This window comes from Eptatretus burgeri, chromosome 7, assembly GCF_056783735.1.
Source record: "Eptatretus burgeri isolate ZD-2024b chromosome 7, Ebu_testis_v1, whole genome shotgun sequence".
NCBI classification, from domain to species: Eukaryota; Metazoa; Chordata; class Myxini; order Myxiniformes; family Myxinidae; genus Eptatretus; species Eptatretus burgeri.
The window spans coordinates 71,837,645-71,856,448 of record NC_140967.1 but is presented as its reverse complement, the minus strand read 5'-3'; the positions used below and the strand labels follow the sequence as shown (position 1 = coordinate 71,856,448).

At 44.5% G+C, this 18,804-nt stretch overlaps 2 protein-coding genes across 10 annotated transcripts in view; one reads left to right on the top strand and one right to left on the bottom strand.

The window, feature by feature from the left end:
- Nucleotides 1–10,445, bottom strand: part of TK2 (thymidine kinase 2) — a 49,465-nt gene extending 39,020 nt beyond the window's left edge. For 3 of the 6 annotated variants that reach the window (XM_085888999.1, XM_085889001.1, XM_085889000.1), the window contains exons 1-3: nt 9,321–9,475; nt 3,933–4,003; nt 1,464–1,538 (exon numbers count right to left, since the gene is read on the bottom strand). In XM_085888999.1, coding sequence (XP_085745125.1) covers nt 1,464–1,538; nt 3,933–4,003; nt 9,321–9,396 — 222 coding nt within the window. In that variant the 5' untranslated portion in view covers nt 9,397–9,475. Of the gene's footprint in view, nt 1–1,463; nt 1,539–3,932; nt 4,004–9,320; nt 9,488–10,427 lie in introns of those variants that run through there. The other 3 variants (XM_085889004.1, XM_085889002.1, XM_085889003.1) reach the window with 3 other exon arrangements.
- The window catches only part of LOC147023516 (E3 ubiquitin-protein ligase SIAH1A-like), a 21,449-nt gene continuing 12,282 nt past the window's right edge, over nt 9,638–18,804 (top strand). Inside the window, exons 1-2 of one of the 4 annotated variants that reach the window (XM_085888997.1) lie at nt 9,638–9,871; nt 10,918–11,068. In XM_085888997.1, coding sequence (XP_085745123.1) covers nt 10,945–11,068 — 124 coding nt within the window. In that variant the 5' untranslated portion in view covers nt 9,638–9,871; nt 10,918–10,944. Of the gene's footprint in view, nt 10,380–10,914; nt 11,069–18,804 lie in introns of those variants that run through there. The other 3 variants (XM_085888995.1, XM_085888996.1, XM_085888998.1) reach the window with 3 other exon arrangements.

The window sequence follows — 18,804 nt, the reverse complement described above, 5'->3', positions numbered from 1 at the left end:
GCGGTGCCGATCATTCCATTCTGTTGGAGTGCTTGCTTGAGTGCTTCTCATTTTTAGCCGCGTCTCATGTACGAGACGCGGCTCGAAGAGAGCTCCGCGTTGTTCTTCTTGTTCTTGTGAAGACAAAACCTTTACAACTCGGCTTTTATATACAGGATCCAGATCTCCTTCAATACTAAACACCTGTACACATCCTCGCATTGAAGGTGCCTTTTGAGAGCGTCTATCATGACTTTTTAAATATATTCGGACATTTGCTTTAAAGTTTCGAAAAGTTCACGTTACTATTTAAAGATTATTCCATTTAATGTTATAATTTCGTAAATACACGATTTTCTCGTCATGAACGACGATCGTCCATGACGGGTCTCTCACTATTGGCTCAATCAAGGTACGTGACGAAATATCGGTTGTTGTTTTTTTTTTTTTTTTCTTCCTCTTCTTGTTCTCGTTCTTCTTCTGGTGAAGACAAAACCTTTCGGATGCGGCTCTTGGACACATTTGTCCTTGTTTGAAATATGACTTTTTTTTGTTTGTTTGTTTTATGCCAAATATCCAAGCTGCCAGCACTCATTTGTGGACATAATGACCATCAAAAAGAGATGGTCATTGCATGCTTGAACCTGGGCTAAATTCCTACATATTGTATTGCAGCTGCTCTCTGAAACTTTATTCCCAAGAAGTCAATGAATAATGAGTAAAAAGTCTTCATTAGCAACTGGCCCACGAGCTGCAACTTTGGCAATAAATTTTCCAAGTCGTTAAAACTTGCTTTAAATATGCAAGCGACATGATCCAGCTGTTAATCCAGCACAAGCCATAACTGTGCAGTACCTGTCTGCTGGTTGCATCATTGTTGGTTCTGGCTGTGTTTCTGATGCAGTGCCTCCCCAACCCTCCCCTGCCCCATAGATTATGGCAAGAAATTCGAATTTGGCCAGGGTATTGGCAGATGGCTTACTCTTTTTGGAAATTCAATGGGTGGGATTCAAAGTTCAGAAGTAAATGCAACCAGACAGGACAGCTGGATTTATATCGCTTCCTACACAAGCAAATTTGAAATAGAAACAAAATATTATTAAATCCACTAAAATTAGCTATACCTTAAGTTACTCGAGATCAATCATCAGAATATCTTACCTGCACTGCACAACCATAATACACTCAATATGATGCCACCAAATTTGGAATTTTGTTTTTATTTTAGGTTTAAAAGAAGAGTCTAACCATCAAACACATTCTGTTATGGATCCCGGGGCAGTTGGGACGTTCACAATACTTTACAAATCTAAATACATACACAGTGCTGGTTTCAAAAAAAAAAATTTTCTTTCCATTATATCCTTTTGCTTCGGCAGGACTCGTCAAGTTTCAAAAACTTATGAATCACATGGAAAACTTGATAGATGTGTTTGAAGCTGCCATGAAATAAAGGATGAATTTGATTTGGGCTACAAACTTACTTCAACATCACAATGTTGTTGAAAGGATTCTAAGCATTTAGTCTTGCCACTTCCAATGTTCCCTTCAATCGAGACCTTGATGGAAGAAGAAAATGAAAAGTAAGTTTGCTTACGATAAAGGAACAAGGAAAACTTCAGTTGGAAACTTGCAAGTTTGTAAAAACAGATTGTGATTTCAAAAGTAAACAATATTGAGATGTGCATTGCAGGCAGCAAAGAGCGATTTGATTTAAATAACCTCTCAGATCATCCCCCATCCACAACCATGATATTATCTACCCCCATTAACCCCCCCCCCCCAAGCCCACCTCTTTCTGAATTTCCGGTTTTTCCTTCCATTTCTGTGATTGAGAGTTTACAGCTGTATCAATCTTATTCACCCTCTGAGTCCTTCCCTTTTTATGTATGGAGAGTTCATCCATCACAAGGCCAAAAGGCTACTCAAAGGTGGGGTCTACTAAAAATAAATTGTGGGAAGGGGAAATCACTGGGAAAGGAGATACCTATTTGGATCTCTCTTAAAATAGGAAAGGTGGTATGTTGCTGGGAAACAGGATGCAGGAAGGGAATTCCAGAGTTTGGCAGTGCGTGGGAAAAAAAACTGGAGGAATATCGTACTGTGTTGACCAGAGGAACACAGGCAGTGTGGGATGTGCAAAGGCTGCCAAATATGTAGAGTGCTTAAAAGTATGTAAAGGAGGGACAAGTAGTGAAAGACCCTTTAAGCATGTTCCATTACAGTATCTGGAGAAGAGACACAGAGAGGACACAGGGTGTCAAACCCAGAGAGGTTCCAGAGATGATACCAGATCATGGCCTACCAGGTTAACAGCTCAACATTGGATTCTGTCAAGAAGGCACAGAAGATGCGCCAGAGCACTTGCTCATATGTGGCTACAGAATTCCATGACTGGATGTATGGTGGTCTTGTAAAGGAAGGAGCAAGGCCTCAAGAGGTAAGTATCGACAAACCTGATACAAGCAGGCAAGTCGCAGGGAGGCTCTTTTGGCAATGCCAGAAATGTACTTATTGCAACCAAGGTAAAAAGTGATGACCAGACCAAGAAGACAGATGCCATCGAGTTCTTGGAAAGGTGTTTGGTCCATAACCAGGTTATCAAAAGAGGGGGGTCTTGACCTGGACACAGATAGCAGGTGGGTCTTCTTTTGTTTGATGGTGATGAACCAGCCTTTTCCCCAGTTACTGACATTCTCAAGTTCCCGATTTAGATTGATGCTGGCTTGAGGGCAGAATGATGCAGGCAGGGAGCCAGGATAAGTCATGTATCGGGTTGAGTCATCAGCATAAATGGCTGACCGAGAGGAAATGTTGTCGGGCAGGTCATTTATGTGAAGCAGAAACAAAGAAAGTCCCAACACAGAGCCCTGGGGAACACTTGCTTTAATGCTAATGGGCTGCAGAAGATTGACTTTCACGCCACACAAACAATTGGTGACATGTGAGAAAGTCTGAGATTATTGCAAGCAAAGGCCCAGAGATACTATACAACTTTAGCTTGTGAATGAGACCCTTCTGCCAAACTTTATCAAAAGCCTGAGAGATGGCAAAGGCTACAAGTCTGGCCTCACCATGCTGGTCTCGGGCCTGGTTCACATGTTCAGTTAAGATGGAAAGAACATCAGTAGATCAGAAACAATGGAACCCATACTTGTATCTGGATCTGGATCCTCACCAAATTCGAATCAATTCACCATTTTCACACCCAACCTGTCCACCAAGTTTCGTCCAAATCAGTCCCTAACTTTTTGAGACATCTTGCTCACAAACAGGTAGACAAACAAACAAGAAAGATGTCGTGCGTGGCATGATAATTGCGACAATCCCCAAAACAAATTTGACCTTAAAAATAATTGGTGGTTGAATTAAATGACCAAATATGCAAATCCTCCACATTTCAAGTCATTCGGATGAAAATTGAGGATTTTAGGAATTTGACCTAAGTTGTTGACATTTGGCCTATGTTGACATTTTGACCTCAAAATCAATAGACTTCTTGCTTATGACCAACTCCACCACTTAGTGAAGTTTGGTGAAGATCGGTTTAAAATTGTGACTTGTGTACAATTGATGTACAGACAGACAGACAAGACAAATACACAGATAGAATAACATAGGCGACCAACCAATATACTTTAAAAATCTTCAATTTTAACAACTAACAAACAGCTAGACAGTGAAAACAACCTCCGTACACTTCCAGTGGTAGAGGTAACAAATACTGTAGCAAGATCTAAAGTATTTTGGTCATTATTGCAGTATCAATGAAGATTTTTGAAATTATCACATCTTGTTCCATCATCAATTCCCATTAGTATCTATTCATCGATGCACCTTGGAAACTTTGCCACACATATCATGCTCCAGTACAGCATTGTACGGTAAAAATAAAAAAAGGCTAAATGTCAGCGAAACAACTTACAAAGTAGAAATCCAAATCCAGCCCTTACCACAAGCTTTCTGGTGGATGTACCTCCTCCTCCGTTGGAAGATGAACTTTCCAGAAAGCATCTTTTCACAGCTACAAGCAGTGGGAATGAGGGGTGGCGGGGGGGGGGGGGGATAAAATCAGCATATTTTTTTAATCAGAAATTAATTAAACGATACAACAGTCAATCTTATATTGTTACACTCCTGGCATGCCAATTGTTTAATTCTGGAAACATAGAGATGCCAGGTGAGCATAAGTAGGTAAGGAGGCCATGTGAATGCAGTCTCTTTAGGCCAATCAAAGTTTAAAAGCCCAAAGGTAAGTGAAATACACAAAATGCAAAACAAGGCAAATTCATAGTCTTGCAATATGGCCTAATCATTCTCTGTTGCAGACTGGTTGCAACCCTCAACCTAAACTCAGTGCTCACCTTAAACTTGGTGTTATGTGTAAATTAATGGGGTTGGCCAAGCCTTGCCCTTGGACATCTCCCATTCGTCGGTGGCCATGTAGCACCTAAATGCTCGTTTGCATCATTTCTGTAGGCATAGGGATACCATTGCTAGAATGTCCCATGTAGCTAGGCTACAGCAACAATTTAGAATTTGGGCAGTATAACAGCACCCAATAGCCTACTCTTTTTGAAAGGTACTACGACATAATCAATGTACACTCGTGAATGCTAGTGAGCTGGCTGAATGTACTCTCCAAAGGATGGCATCAACTCTCTGCTGTAAAGCACTAAGATGATAGTTTCTTGTTGAGCTGGATCTTGATTCAATGACCATGAAAGAACAGCAATAAATATCCAAGTCTGGAGAGCATACAACTTGAGGAGCATAGAGAAAGTGTTGCTCCAATTCATTTGCTTCCCTTTGATTTTTTTTTTTGAAATGGTAGACATAAAGGGTTTAGGATAGGCTGCCTAAGTATCCTTGGCAAATTTCTGTGCAGTGCATCAACTATATAATACACACTGCAGCCTTGGTATGCTGATTATGAAGGGTTACAACATTTAACCAGCTTACTATCTCTCATCCAATCAATCAGGCTGTTTTATCATGCATGTTGTCAAGCTCAAATGTTTTGTCACTCGACCCATCAGGCCAAATGGGGAGTATTCTGTCACATTCCTGCATTGCACTTGTAGATGGTAGAGAGTCAAGAGATGTACCACTCACCACAGAGTATCTAGTCTCTGACCTGCTCTTGGTTCTACAGCATTTGTGTGATTGTTCCAAGTGAGTTCATGGTGAATGGTGAGTCGATCTGATGATCTTCAGTGATCTACGAAGGTGCCACCATGTCTGGCAGGAAAATCATCGAGATTGGCCTGATCTGGAGTTCACCATCCCTTCCACCAAGGTCAGGTCAGGTCAGGTATGGTAGCATGTGCTGGAGCAGCACGTCACTGCGTCCACTTTCTGCTGGTACTCCGAGGGCTTCCGTCTGGCCATCACCCAGGCAGATGCCTGGCCCATTTCCATCTCCTTGAGATGTTGATCAATCTGTTGCAACCATGATGCACGTTTTCAGCCCATTGGCCTCCTTCACTCACGAGGCTCCCTCGCTGAGAGAATGTGGTGAGCAGGATCAGCATCAGGAAAATGAGCCACATGTCCATACAGCCGCAGCTGACGCTCACGGACTATGTAGGTAACAAATCTCATTTGAGTCTCTCTCAGCAACCGCTCATTGGACACAAAGTCTGACCAGCGACAACCAAGGATTCTCCGAAGAGACCTGGTATCAAAGGAATTCAGTATCCATCTCAGATCCTTGGTCAGAGTCCAAGTCTCACATCCATAGAAAAAGAATGGAAGCACCAAGGACCTGAAGACTCGGACTTTCGTCCTCCCGCACAGGTACCGGCTGCGCCACACCCCATCCAGTGAATCCATGACTCGCCAGCTCCAACTCAGACATCTGTTCACCTCTGGCTCACAGCCAGCTGAAACATGAATATCACTGCCACGGTAAGTGAATCTCTCCATGACCTCAACATCCTCATCACAAACAAGTACAGATAAGATAGCAGCATCCAAGATGTCAGTGAAGGTCTGGATCTTAGTTTTGACCCAGGAAACCCATAATCCCAATGGCCCCGACTCCTCATTCAGCACCTCGAGGGCCTCCAAAAGGATATCTAGAGCCTCCGCAAAGATGACTGCATCATCTGCGAAATCAAGGTCAGAGATCTTGAAATCCCCAAAAATGCACCGCAGCTTGATCTCACCGACATCTTCCCAGAATCCAGTCCGTACAAGTGCTTGAGAGTGTGGGGGCCACGACACACTCCCGAAGAACTCCAGTAACAACTGGAAATAAGTCGGAGATGGTATCACTACATCTCACAGCACTCTCAGTGCCAGAATATAGTTGAGATATCAAATCGATCAGTTTTGGTGGCACCTAACGAAGAACAAGAATCCTCCACAGGGCATCCCGATTGACTGAATGAAACAATTTGCAGAGATGAACATTGGCTGCAAGAAGCCCGTGCTGAAACAATCATCTGAGTTCGGTGATGAAGTGCAAGAATACGGTCAATAATTGATCTCTTTGGTGTAAAGCCTGACTGCTTTGGGAGCTTGTGCTCAAGCAGATGGTGGCGAACCCTGTCAAGAATTATCCAAGCAAAGGCCTTGGCCGGCGCAGAGAGCATCGTCACCCCTCGTCAGATGTTGCAGTCCTGGCGATCACCCTTCCCTTTCCAGAGAGGGACAACAAGGTCCCTCTTCCAGTCAGTTGGGATAATGCCTGTGTTCCAGGCAGAGCACAGAACTGCATGCAATGACATGAGTACAGCATTTCCACCAGCCTTGAGAAGTTCAGTAAGGATGCCACAGATCCCAGGAGCTTTACCCCATTTCAACCGGTTTACCGCAGCCTGTGTTTCCACAAACAAAGGTAGATCACAGGTGATTGGAGGGTCAGCAATAGGGATACCCCTGACATCCAACTCAACAGCTGGTGGATCAGCCCGGTACAGCCGCTAAAAGGAACCGGCCAAGTTGGCCTTCACTTGCGATTCCTCTGTCAAGAGCCCACCACCCTTCGCTCTAACTGCAGTACACTGAGGGATGGGCTTGGAGGAATGCAATGCGTGAACTCCACTGAAGCAGGAAGAGAATCACTTGATCGTAGGTGATGCTCTACCTTCACAGATTCCTCGCACATTGGCCTCCTTGTCCACGGTCAGCGCACATACAGTTTTACGCCTCAACTCCCTCAACAGCTCAGTTCTGCCAGAAAGCCTGACCCTGTGACTCTGGTCAATGGTATCCAGTGTCCCTTGAGAGACAAAATTCTTCTTCACCCCAAGGTGAGTTCCAAGACATCCACCGGCTACAACAAGGATGGTGTTCTTGAAGGCACTCCTCAACTCTTCAGGATTCCCCAAAGCACCCAGACCCCCCAAATCCCCACTCAGCCCGTTCGCAAACTCCTCAGCTACCTCAGCTACGAGCACATGGTCAATCGCCTTTGCCACACCACCAGCGTTGGAATACCAAGTCCAGCTATGAGCCTTTGGGAGCTGAAACCATGAACCAGCCACCCTAAGTCCATAACTTCTTGCAAAATCAAGGAACTCATTGCTATTCAGTTCACAATTCCAGACCCATGGGGACTAACACACATCTCATAACCATGCCCATCAATTCCAGTCGATGCATTGAAATTCCCCAAGACAAGAAAAGTATCTCGCCTGGGGCACTGATCAAGCAGACTCGAGTGTAGCATTGAATGCGTCCTTCACGGTGAGATCACTCGCCTCAGTCGGAACCTATACAGAGACCAGGTAAACGACACCCAAGGAGTGATGAATCCTTTGTCTTATAATACGCTCATAGGCCGGTGTTACCTCAATTATCAATGGAGTCAGCTTATTGGACACAGCGACAGAAACTCCTTGGGCTTGGGAACCATCAGCGACCGGACCAATTGGAAGTGCAACCCCACGTTGTGAACTCGCCACTGTCTGGTCTCCAAACCACAGGGAGTGCTGCAATACTGATGTCCAAATGCTTGAGCTCTGAAAACAGACAGGTAGTTATCCTCTCTTAGGGGTAGGACATTCCAGGCACCCACCCAAAGGGACCGCTTCAGGTTAACCCAAGGAGACCGTCATTTGGTGGACGACACCTCAGCACCACTCCGCCACACACCACCACAATCTGACCCAGGAAGTTTACTCCGTGCTTTTCCTCCGATCACCAAAGAGTGGGGGTCCCGAAGACTTTGCCCCAATCCCATCATACGGTGAGCTGCTCTGCGAAGGGTAGCAACAGAGGAGGTACTCGCACAGAGTGGGTTTCACTGTGATGTGGAGATGTACAGACGGACACCGTGATGTAAAGACAGGAGTCCGAGGGTGGAAACCCTGTCGCTGATCACAACAGACTCCCGAGAGGGCCATGCCGGGTGCAATGAGTCACAAGTTCCATGGAGAAAATCTGAGGAAGGGAAGGAGGACCCGTGTTAACGAGGTACTCCTTTCTAGGACGCAGCGGGAGTACTGTTGAACCGGTAGGATGCAGCTGAACCATTGGATGCTCACCGAAAAACGGGAGAGCGTCCAATGGGAGGCAAGTCGCGACTCGAGACACCACGTGACTCAAGCTCGATTTCAGTCAGTCTGAAATATAATAGGTGCGAGTACTTCGGGTATGTCAAATCAGCACGAGTCCCTGAGCCTGCCCCACTTTTCTCAACCCCACTCCTTCCAACCCCCCCCCTCCCCAAACAAAATTACGTCATTCGCTTTGACGGATATATTTATTATCTGCTGCTGGTGCGGCGTAGGCATGATGGGCCGAATGGCCTCCTTCTGCATCAAATTTCCTTGCGATTCCTTGCACCTCCCCTTCCCGCCAACATCCATGTCCCGCTCCGTCGCCAAAACGCTTCCAGTTCCAAGTACCGATATCATTTGCAGTTTAAACCTGTCCACTTTTTCCAACTACTACTACCTTTTCAGGGAGACCATTGTTTGGCTTGTTGCATTAACTGCACTCCCAATATGATATTCCCGCTTTATTTCCATCCGAACGCTTCACTCCACTTGCGCACTCTCAGGAGTCAGGCCGAGTGGCCTCTCGTGCTGTGGCTTGTTTGTTGTTTTTTTTTTTTTTTAAATCGACTTTCAAAATGAAGAACATTTTCCAGTCGTTTTCTGGTCTCGTAGTCGTAGTAGTAGTAGTAGTAGTAGTCGTCGTAGTAGTAGTCGTCATCGCTGCGCCCATCTCCAGCTCTCATTCTAAGGCCAAACGACACAACTGAGAAACAACGCCGCACGTGTGCGCAGTACACGAACACTAGCAGCGCGTACAACACACTCATTACCAGTTAACGTGACTGGACCCATTAAAAACAATACAACAAACTAAGCGTGGCGTTGCATCACCTCGAAGCGTGTCTGGTCTGGAGCTGAATGAAACACCTGCTCTCAAGAGTGAGCGGCAGAGCCTTCGTCGCGCCATCAGGAAGAACGTAGCGCGTCATCGGATGACGTCACGACGCGCGCGGATGAACCTCCCAACCCCTGCTGCCATTCCTAATATGGAGAATGACGTCGTCGCGAGGAGAGGGTCGTTTGTTTGGGAAACGCGATGCGGGGGGGGGGTAGTAAGCAGACGGTAATATTCCAGCGAGCAACTTCCGGTCGCGTATTCATTTTACAACCAGGTTCACCAGAGTTATCGAAAGGTATCGGTATTCTCGCACGCCGATGCAACCTGTCAGAAAAGGGCGGATTAGAGCACGACGCGGCCAATCAGGTCGCTGCGTTTGCGAGTGGGCGGAGCTTAACAGCGGCGAACACCGAAGCCGTCCCTCGGCTCGAGCGATCCGGACTAAACGGAGCAAACGGCAACGGACGCTGTGGCGCAGCTTTCCGAGCGCTCAATCACCATAAATATCCGCTGGGTTGCATCCTTGGCTGGAGTTACGTCCGACGTAAATATAAACAACTGCTGTACATCAATATACCTCTACTCCGACTACGACTACTACTACTACTACTACTACTACTACTACTACTACTACTACTACTACTACTACTACTACTACTACTACTACTGCAACTACATAAACCCTGCAACCTTCCGTTTACATTCCACGCGGGAATCCGTGCGCACCTTGCGATGTTTTCCGAAGCCTCGGCTCCACGGTGAAGCCGCATCGGACGGACGGACGGACGGCCGGCTTTGGTCCCTGTGATTGAGAACGCAGGGCCGTGCTTGGAACTTGTACCGGGCAACTACAACGAGTCAAGTACCAACCCTGGCGCCCATGGATTTAAGAAGACCGTTCTGCTCGTCGTGAACATGAACACGCTCGTCCGAGTACTACCGCTTCACCATAACGTGTCCCTCGCTTTGAGCTCGAGTACCAGGACCGTACCCCGAAGGCGTCTCGGCTCCGTTTTCGCTCCTGCATTAGATCCCTGGTTTATTTAATAATTGTAAGTACTAAATCCTTCATTTACCAGGACCAGTGAGTCCTTCCCTACCTTTAGATGCACACCGATGACCGTGCTGTAGTATCAGCACGTGCTTCGTTTTATATCGATGTGGTCCAATGATGTCTTCAATGTGGTCCCGCGGAACCAGACGGGGAGATGGTGTTCAAATGGTTATATATGTATATCCAACCTGAGTCCACCGGTGTTTGTTACATTTAGCCATTATGACGTCACAGTCATGGCGCCGATAATCTTGACCTGACATTTGATTGTTTCAAGCGATCTCATCTGGAGAGGCTTATCGCACTGCGCCCGTGTCTGCGCCTGGGGTGGGGATATTGCCAAGAACTGATTTAAGTTAGACACTGTGATGTGCACATATAGACGTACGGAAACGTGCTTTCCATTCCTGTCCGTGGAGGGGGGTGAGTTATTGGTAGCGCATTAAATTGGGTAGAAGTGTTAAAAAATAAAAAAAAAACACGGGAAAACAAACAAACCACGTGTTCGTTTAACGATTGTTGGTTCTTCCAAGCAGTGCAGAAAACACGAAGACCCACCGGTGATGGCTTCGGAGTTGCCCAAGGGTGGACAAGGCAGAACGTGCGTGACCGGCTGGTTGCAGTCGTGGAAAAGCGTTTGGGGAGTTTTTGGCTGTGTGGGCAATGTCCAGGTGGTGCAAGGCAAAGGTAATGATGGTGATCCTCCCTCCGGGCTCGTTTGGTACCCGGGAGAGTTTCCTTGTAATAAGTGTTTGTTCGTGTTTTGTTTTCAACAAATTAACAGTTGCTCTGTTTGTGAACTGGAACAACCACAGCGTGTTGAACTGTTGATTCATAAATTGATATGTTGTAGGTTTATAAGTGGCAGTGGTTGCAGTGGAAAGGTAGAGGCAGTGGAGGGTATGGATGAGTTTAAAGGGCTTAGGCCTTGTTCATAGTACAGACTGTAATGTCTACAAATACACCTTACACTTTCTGTCTCAGGCTCCTTTTAATTTAAAGTCATGTCTGATACTTGACACAAAATATTGGACCCACCCTGAGCAAATGGGGGTGGTGTATAAGCAGCAAGCTTGCTTGCTTACTTACTCTCAAAACAATTCAAACTATGCCCATTTAGTGGGGCAGATAACAGCAATTTTTGAGAGGAATCATGCAAATGATGATACAAGCATCAAATTTGGCACATTTGTTCTCCAGGGGATTCTAATCAAATCTGCCTGATTGGCCATTTGAAAATCCAAATTTTGAAAAATTTGAAAAAAAAAAAAAAGAAACTTCAAAAAGTCAAGATCACGAATCAATGTTGGATGCTGGCTGAGATTGGTGAATGTTTCAGAAACATCATCAAAGACGTTCCAAGTCTGCCATGCAGTTTTCTTCCCTTTACCGCTGAAGGCAGACACGACGTCACATCCAGTGAACGCATGGAAGTATGGGATCCCTCGAGCTTTCTCAGGCCCTATTGCAGAAACTACCTCATGGACTGGAATCCATCACACCTTGGCTCCTTGGCCAAAGGCAATCCACATGTTCTCAAGACCTCGTTCCTGTAAGGATGGCAGTACAGATATTGCTATGACTAGTACGTCCGTGTCATTAGCCTTAATGATAATGGACTTGCTACCATCCGTCGTTGCATCCCCGGCGTGTACAAATATTCGAGTGTCAACTTCGTCATGACAACATGGAGACACAGCATCCAGTGACTTCCTGGTGTTGCTAATGGCATCTTCTCCTTTTGTGACAATGACTGTGCTTGTCGTCTGTGCTTCACACATCTTTTCCGCAAGGAAGTGAAACAGCTCAGTCTTGTTGCTGTCATTTCGAAGAAAGTTTCTCCAGTTACTTGGGGTCTTACTGGTTCCTGTCATTCTTCTTCTGATTCCTTGCCCCCTTTTCGACCTTGCCTCGGACTTCAGACTTGACTTCTTGTACACATCAAACACTACATCCACCCTCTCATACCTGGCACCATAGGATTCCACCTTTGGGATGATGTCTTCTTTAGCATCGTCATCAAATATCCTTGAAGTGCGTGGAGGTAGGGCATTGATAAGTGCTGAGCCATCAATGATGACTGCATTTCCCCTTGGTTCTCTGTTTGGGATGTTCACTTGTGCTTCAAGAATTTCAGCCAGTTGTGACTTCAGATTTTTTTGAAGTTTTTTTTTTTTCTTTCAAAATTTGGATTTTCAAATGGCCAATCGGGCAGATTTGATCATAAAGCCCTGCAGAACAGAAATTCCAAATCTGATGCTTGTATCATAATTTGCACGATCTTTCTACTATATACTACACTATTTACCACTAGATCTTTTTCCTGTTGTACGATACATTATTACTATGCGTTATATTGTATTGAAACCGGTAAATAAACTTAACTTAGAACCACACTAAGCAAGGAGAACATGGTGTCAGAGACCAGACCACTTGCAAGACAAGACCACTTGTTACCCACAGTTTAGGCAAGGATTTGTAATTTGGTCATTGTGCTGGAGATAACTCATCTCCTCTTCACAAAAGACGTTGTGGGATCTTCATCGTCTACCAGTGCTGCCAAATGGGTCATCCTGCTTGTCATAATTTCTGATAGACGTCGGACACATTGGCGCCTCACCATGCCGGCGAAGCACCAGGGATGCAGTTTATAGCCCGATGGAGTTTAAAACTCGGGGTTGAATCTGGTCAGTCCTGTGTTTAAATACACTACAGGCATAACAATATGTATCAATATAGTAAATTAAGTTTTAAAATGTATTTGACAAATCGGCCTCACCCCTACAGCCTCAGCGGTAACAAATACTGTACTTGAGTAAGATAAAAACTATGACTACTACAACAAGTATTACTAATACTGTGACTAATAAAGGTCCCAGTTATTCCCACCTTATTGTGGGGTCAGATGGAAAACCTTTTATTGCTCAAGTCTTTCACAAACTGGCTGGCCAGGACTGACGTCCAACTGAAGGTGGTAATTTTTTTTTTCCAGGGTGCTGTCGATACCCCGCCTCCTTTATACGAAAGACACCGTGGACGTCCACCAACTAATCCTAACAGTCGGGTCCTCCACCTTTCCGTCTATCCGAAGGACCATGCACACGATATGTATATCGCCCTGCATGCGAAACACCGGGATGACAGTTTATAGTCGGGTCCAAACTTGAACCTCGGCTAGCTCGACAGCTTGGAGGGGAGTGTGCATACCTCCAGGCTACCCTACCAGCCCTAGGCAAGAAAATGATATTGGTTGTTAAATACCTTTTGATTTTTCGTTAATGTCTCGGTTTTATCTTCCATAAGAACTAAAACGCTGAATAATGACATAAAATATCAACTCGATCACCGACCCTGCCTTCTTCACCCATGTTCTTCACTGCCGCCTTGTATTCACGAGAGTTAGGATTGATGTGGTTGTTTCGTTTTGAAATTGAATGATGTACCATTTGCTGTTTGAGGCACAAGAGACCTGGAATGACTTCAAATGGTGCTTCAACTGAAACTGCACTCACAAATGGAGATTGCTTTGCTTCCCAAACAAACAGATTATTTTGTTTCCTCATTAACCCTCCAAAGCCCACCCACGTCTTTCCCCGTTTCCAGTTTTTCCTTCCACTTCTGATTGAGTTTGTGGCTGCATCCATCGTATTCACCCCTTTGCCCTCATTCTTCCTCACATCCATTATTTATCCAGGTCTCACTCGATTTTGTCCCTCAACCAGGGTGCTGGTGTGTTCCCCCGTCTCCCCATTTAAATTTTTTTTTTTTTACTGTTTGTTTTGTTTTTTCGTTCTGAGTTCCAGCTCCTCCACAAGCCTCGACACTCTACAAAAAAAAAAAAGTAATCTATATTTGTAATGGCAAACTCGGCTGTTTCCAAACCTGAAGAGGTTACCTCAAGGTCACTTATTCTGCCTCCAAAATCGAACTTCATGCAACTGTGATGACCTCTATGGTCTTATTTACGGTAATTGTTCGATTATGTACGAGCAAAGATTTTACTGAAAAGGCAATTCATTTAGAGGAACTTTTATCATACTCTTTATAATACGAGCTTAGAAATGAGTTCACACCCGCACCACCGGCTCTCCCCCATCCCTTGAACTCAGTCAGTGTTTGCTAATCCTCCTTTCAAGATTCACATAATTGGTCCTCAAATCTTGCCATGCACCTGCAAGTGCAGTCAAAATGATAATGCTGAGCACCTGGTGCCATTTTACTGGATTAGTCTGAAACCCTTTTTTTGTTTCACTGGTGTATTCAATCAAATTGTTTTGAAATTTCAACTTAAAAGTTCAGATTGTCGTATGTAGCACAGACGTATTCCATCCGTCCATTTGGACCACACTCTATGAAGAGCGTTGGTGCTGCCTAAGCAGTCTCCTTGGCGATTGGTTGCAATCCTGGACGGGTCGCCACTTCGACACAGGATACCAGCAAGCTGGCACTCATTTTGCCGACCTCGGAAGGATGACAGGCAGTCAACCCCACCTGGTATTGATTCAACAGCCGAGTGGGATTTGAACTCAGGACCTTAGGATCCCAAGCCCACCACCCTAACCATTAAGCCAACACCAGGCATACAGACTAATTACAAAGGCAAAAATGGTGAAATATTTAGGCAAAGGTACAGTAACACAATGACATGCTACTTTCCAACGGTACAATGGGGGTCTTTTTTTCAACATCCATAACCCAAACGAAGATGGCTTTACAAACCTATCCAGTAAATAAATGTCATTTTCTCTCTGTCTGTAACACCAAACATGCCAAAACTACTGGGCCAATTGGCACAAAACTTGGCGTGGACCAAGTTTGATCTTGTGGTGAACATGGGCTACTTGGTTTCATGTGTAGTCGCAGGGGTTCGGGAGGGAAGGTTCTTTATGTTCTCTTGTAAATGGAAAAATTCTCTGTAAATGGGTTCCATGTAGTGCCACCCGGCTGTCGTAGTGGTGGAGGGTATTACAAGTCAGCTGTGGAGATAACGTGCATTTTTGCGCTGTATACATCCCCAGAGAGTGGGAAGCCCCAATGTCAACCTCCATGAATCAGGGAGGGAGGGGAAAGGGGGTGGTAGTCCAGAGGGAGGTGAAGGAGTGGGGTGGGATCTGTAGGAATGGGTGGGATGAGGGAGTGGAAGAGTGGGTTGGGAGGAAGGAGAGGAAGAGGAGGGAGGAGGAAGGAGGGACCCGGTGTTGCCAGGCAACACCGGGTCCCTCTGCTAGTCTATACTAATAAAAGGGTGTGTGTGTGTGTGTGTGTGTGTGTGTGTGTGTGTGTGTGTGTGTGTGTGTGTGTGTGTGTGTGTGTGTGTGTGTGTGTGTGTGTGTGTGTGTGTGTAAACACGTGTCTTCCTCAGAGGATTTGTGTTCTTCGACAAGGTAATGCTGTATTTAACTCGCATATCCTGGGCCTGTAGGAGGTGGCCGTTCTGGGTTAGTCAATGGGGAACACTTATTTGAATGCAAATACCATAAATGTGGGATTTGCAAAACTTGTCCTACATTTGCCACGAACAATATCATTAATTATGCAGTAACGGCGAGATCATACAAGTTAAAAGAAACCAAACAATTAATTACATATAAAACCTCAAACATCGTTTACTTATTGACTTGTAGCAAATGTGCGATGTAATATGTTGGTGAAACAATGCAGAGATGTAATGTAAGAATGAATGCATACAGGAGTGGCACCAAAAAACCTGGTTAAAACAACTGGTTGTCCACTGCTCACTCATCACTTTACTTATGGATACTTGAAAAATACGAGCTTCAGTGTTCAGGTTGTATAAAAGATAAGCGGTAATGGCAGAAAAAAAGGATGGGATGGAATATAAAACAATCACGTAAACAGAGATAACTTTTTGGGATAAAAGAATTCAGAACTGCTCACCCATATGGATTAAATGAAATAATTAATGACACATACATACAACATAATGGCCAAAACATAATCTCCTCTGTTTTTAACACTTTACCACGAGACTCTCAGAGACACAGAGTACATAATTATGGACGTAAACATAGTTATAGAAACCACACCAAATAGTAAATGAGTGGTTAGATCTTCACAAATCAAATATCTGTAGATTACTTAACAATAGTAGAATTAAGATCAATACTTTAAAAAACAACAGCTGAAAGTTTGGCAAATCGTTTACAGATGATTGGAAGAGGATGATCAAGAGAAACTCCCAATCCAACACATGGAAGCAATTCTGGACATGATTGACCACTGAATGTTTTAAGAGAAATCAAAGAAGTTAATCATAGAAAAGACAATGACATCATCAAAATTATGTTTGATAACAAAGGAGTGGGAAATGATCAATAGAGAGAAAATACTACAACAGAAGGAAGTGTGGAGTAAACTTCCAGAAACAATACAACAGAGAGCCACCAAGGGTTGTGTACATTTTATGAAATGCAATTAGGGGAAAAATTTTCAACTATAAGGAAATTGTACAATCTATAGATGTAGAGGAATGGTCAACACCCATCATTGTAATTGTGAACATTTTGTATTTAAAGATCCACATCATAAACACATTATCACAGGTGATCTCAGAATAGTGAAAGATACAAAATTACGTGCAGGCGAGCTTCAGTAATTTTCTATCCAAAGATAGTAAATTACGTGCATTACTTACAAAAAGACCCAGTTATAGAAAAAAATAATAGGATTAACTGGAATCGAGGCAACGGAACTTACAATGATAGGACTGATGGAATGGATGAGAAAACAAATTGATAAACACAAAGAGGCAAACACACAAATGGCTTTATAGTTGGAGGAGGTAGAGAAACATGTTAAAATGGAGAATTGTTGATTTGAAAAGAAAAGCTCGAATCGGTCAACCAAAAAAGGTAATTTTAAACAATCCAGAAATGTGTGATTATTTAATACATCTTCAAACACAATATTTTATTGTTCCAATTGACAAATCAAATAATAATATTGCATTTCTTTGTAAAACTATCTACATTCAAACCCTTTTGGAAGAATTGGGCTTACAGACTAGACTTAAACCAACAAAATAAACTGTTCCCATAATGGCATTTGGCACGTATGTGTGTGCGTGCGCGTGCGTGTGTGTGTGTGTGTGTGTGTGTGTGTGTGTGTGTGTGTGTGTGTGTGTGTGTGTGTGTGTGTGTGTGTGTGTGTGTGTGTGTGTGTGTGTGTGTGTGTGTGTGATCGGTTGGTATCTACCTGTGCAAGTTTCAGAATGTGGAAGGGAGTCCTCCCAGAGGAGGCTCAAAGTATCCACCTTCATTTCAGTCACGGGTCATGGATTCGTGGACCAAGCTGTGAAGTTTCTGTTCTCAAAGTTTTGTGCTGAGAGCTCTCTTCAGGATTGTCGCTGGGTCCCGGACAGCTTCTAACTGTAGTTTGTTTGTTATAATATTCCCAGGGATGGTTTTGAGCTCACCTGTAGAGTAGTTCCGGGGAGCTTATGGGCGGGGGGGGGGGGGAGGTAGGTTGCCTCCCCAAAGAGGTATTTGCTTTTTCCTCAAACGATACACACAATTCCGATCAAACTTCACGACAACCTTCATCACCCATGACCTACCAAAGATTGTTAGTACTTGGTGCATGGATTGGCGTAGCCTACAAGCCTCGACGCACCATCCGTAATGTCATCTCAAAACTAAAGGACCCAATACCAACTGGTAATAAATCTGGGGTAGTTTACTATTAATCATGCAAAGACTGTGACCAAGTCTACATTGGTGAAACTGCCTAGATAAACATGATAGAGCAATTAGGCTTGGAAAAGTGACCCAGTCAGCCATAGCAGGTCATTGCCTGCAATCTGACCATAAATTTGACTTTGGGACCTGTGTCCTAGACACTACATCGAACAAACGACACAGGTTGATTTTGGAAGTGTGGCATGTGAAGAGCCGGGAGGGTGGGCTAACTGGGGAGATGGTTGACATAACCACATAATGCACACCTCTGATGCAATTGCGAAAACTGGATGGTGCAAATGGCTTTTTAAGGTGAGCAACAAACACACAATCCCAAACACCACATCCACATGCGCACAACACCTAACGGGAACCCCAACACTCGCACAACCAACACCTTATCATGCCCAACCCAGACATGAAACCAGCCATGTTCATGCCACGGAAACACAAAAACGAGCGTTCACCCACACACATACAACACCAGACCACATGTAAGTAAAAACAAAAAAGAGCAGAGCACCCCTTCAATGATGTGATTTGACGTTTGTTTTTGCTCTTGCAAAATAATTTTTTTGTTTAAAGCACTCCTCCATTTGACCTCGAGCACCAGCATGTGACTGGACATGAGCGGTCGTATCAAAATACATACCGGACACGTGCCGAGGCTCGGGTCGATTGTGCCTGATGAAGCCGGCTGTGAAGCTGATGAAACTGTGCCTGAGA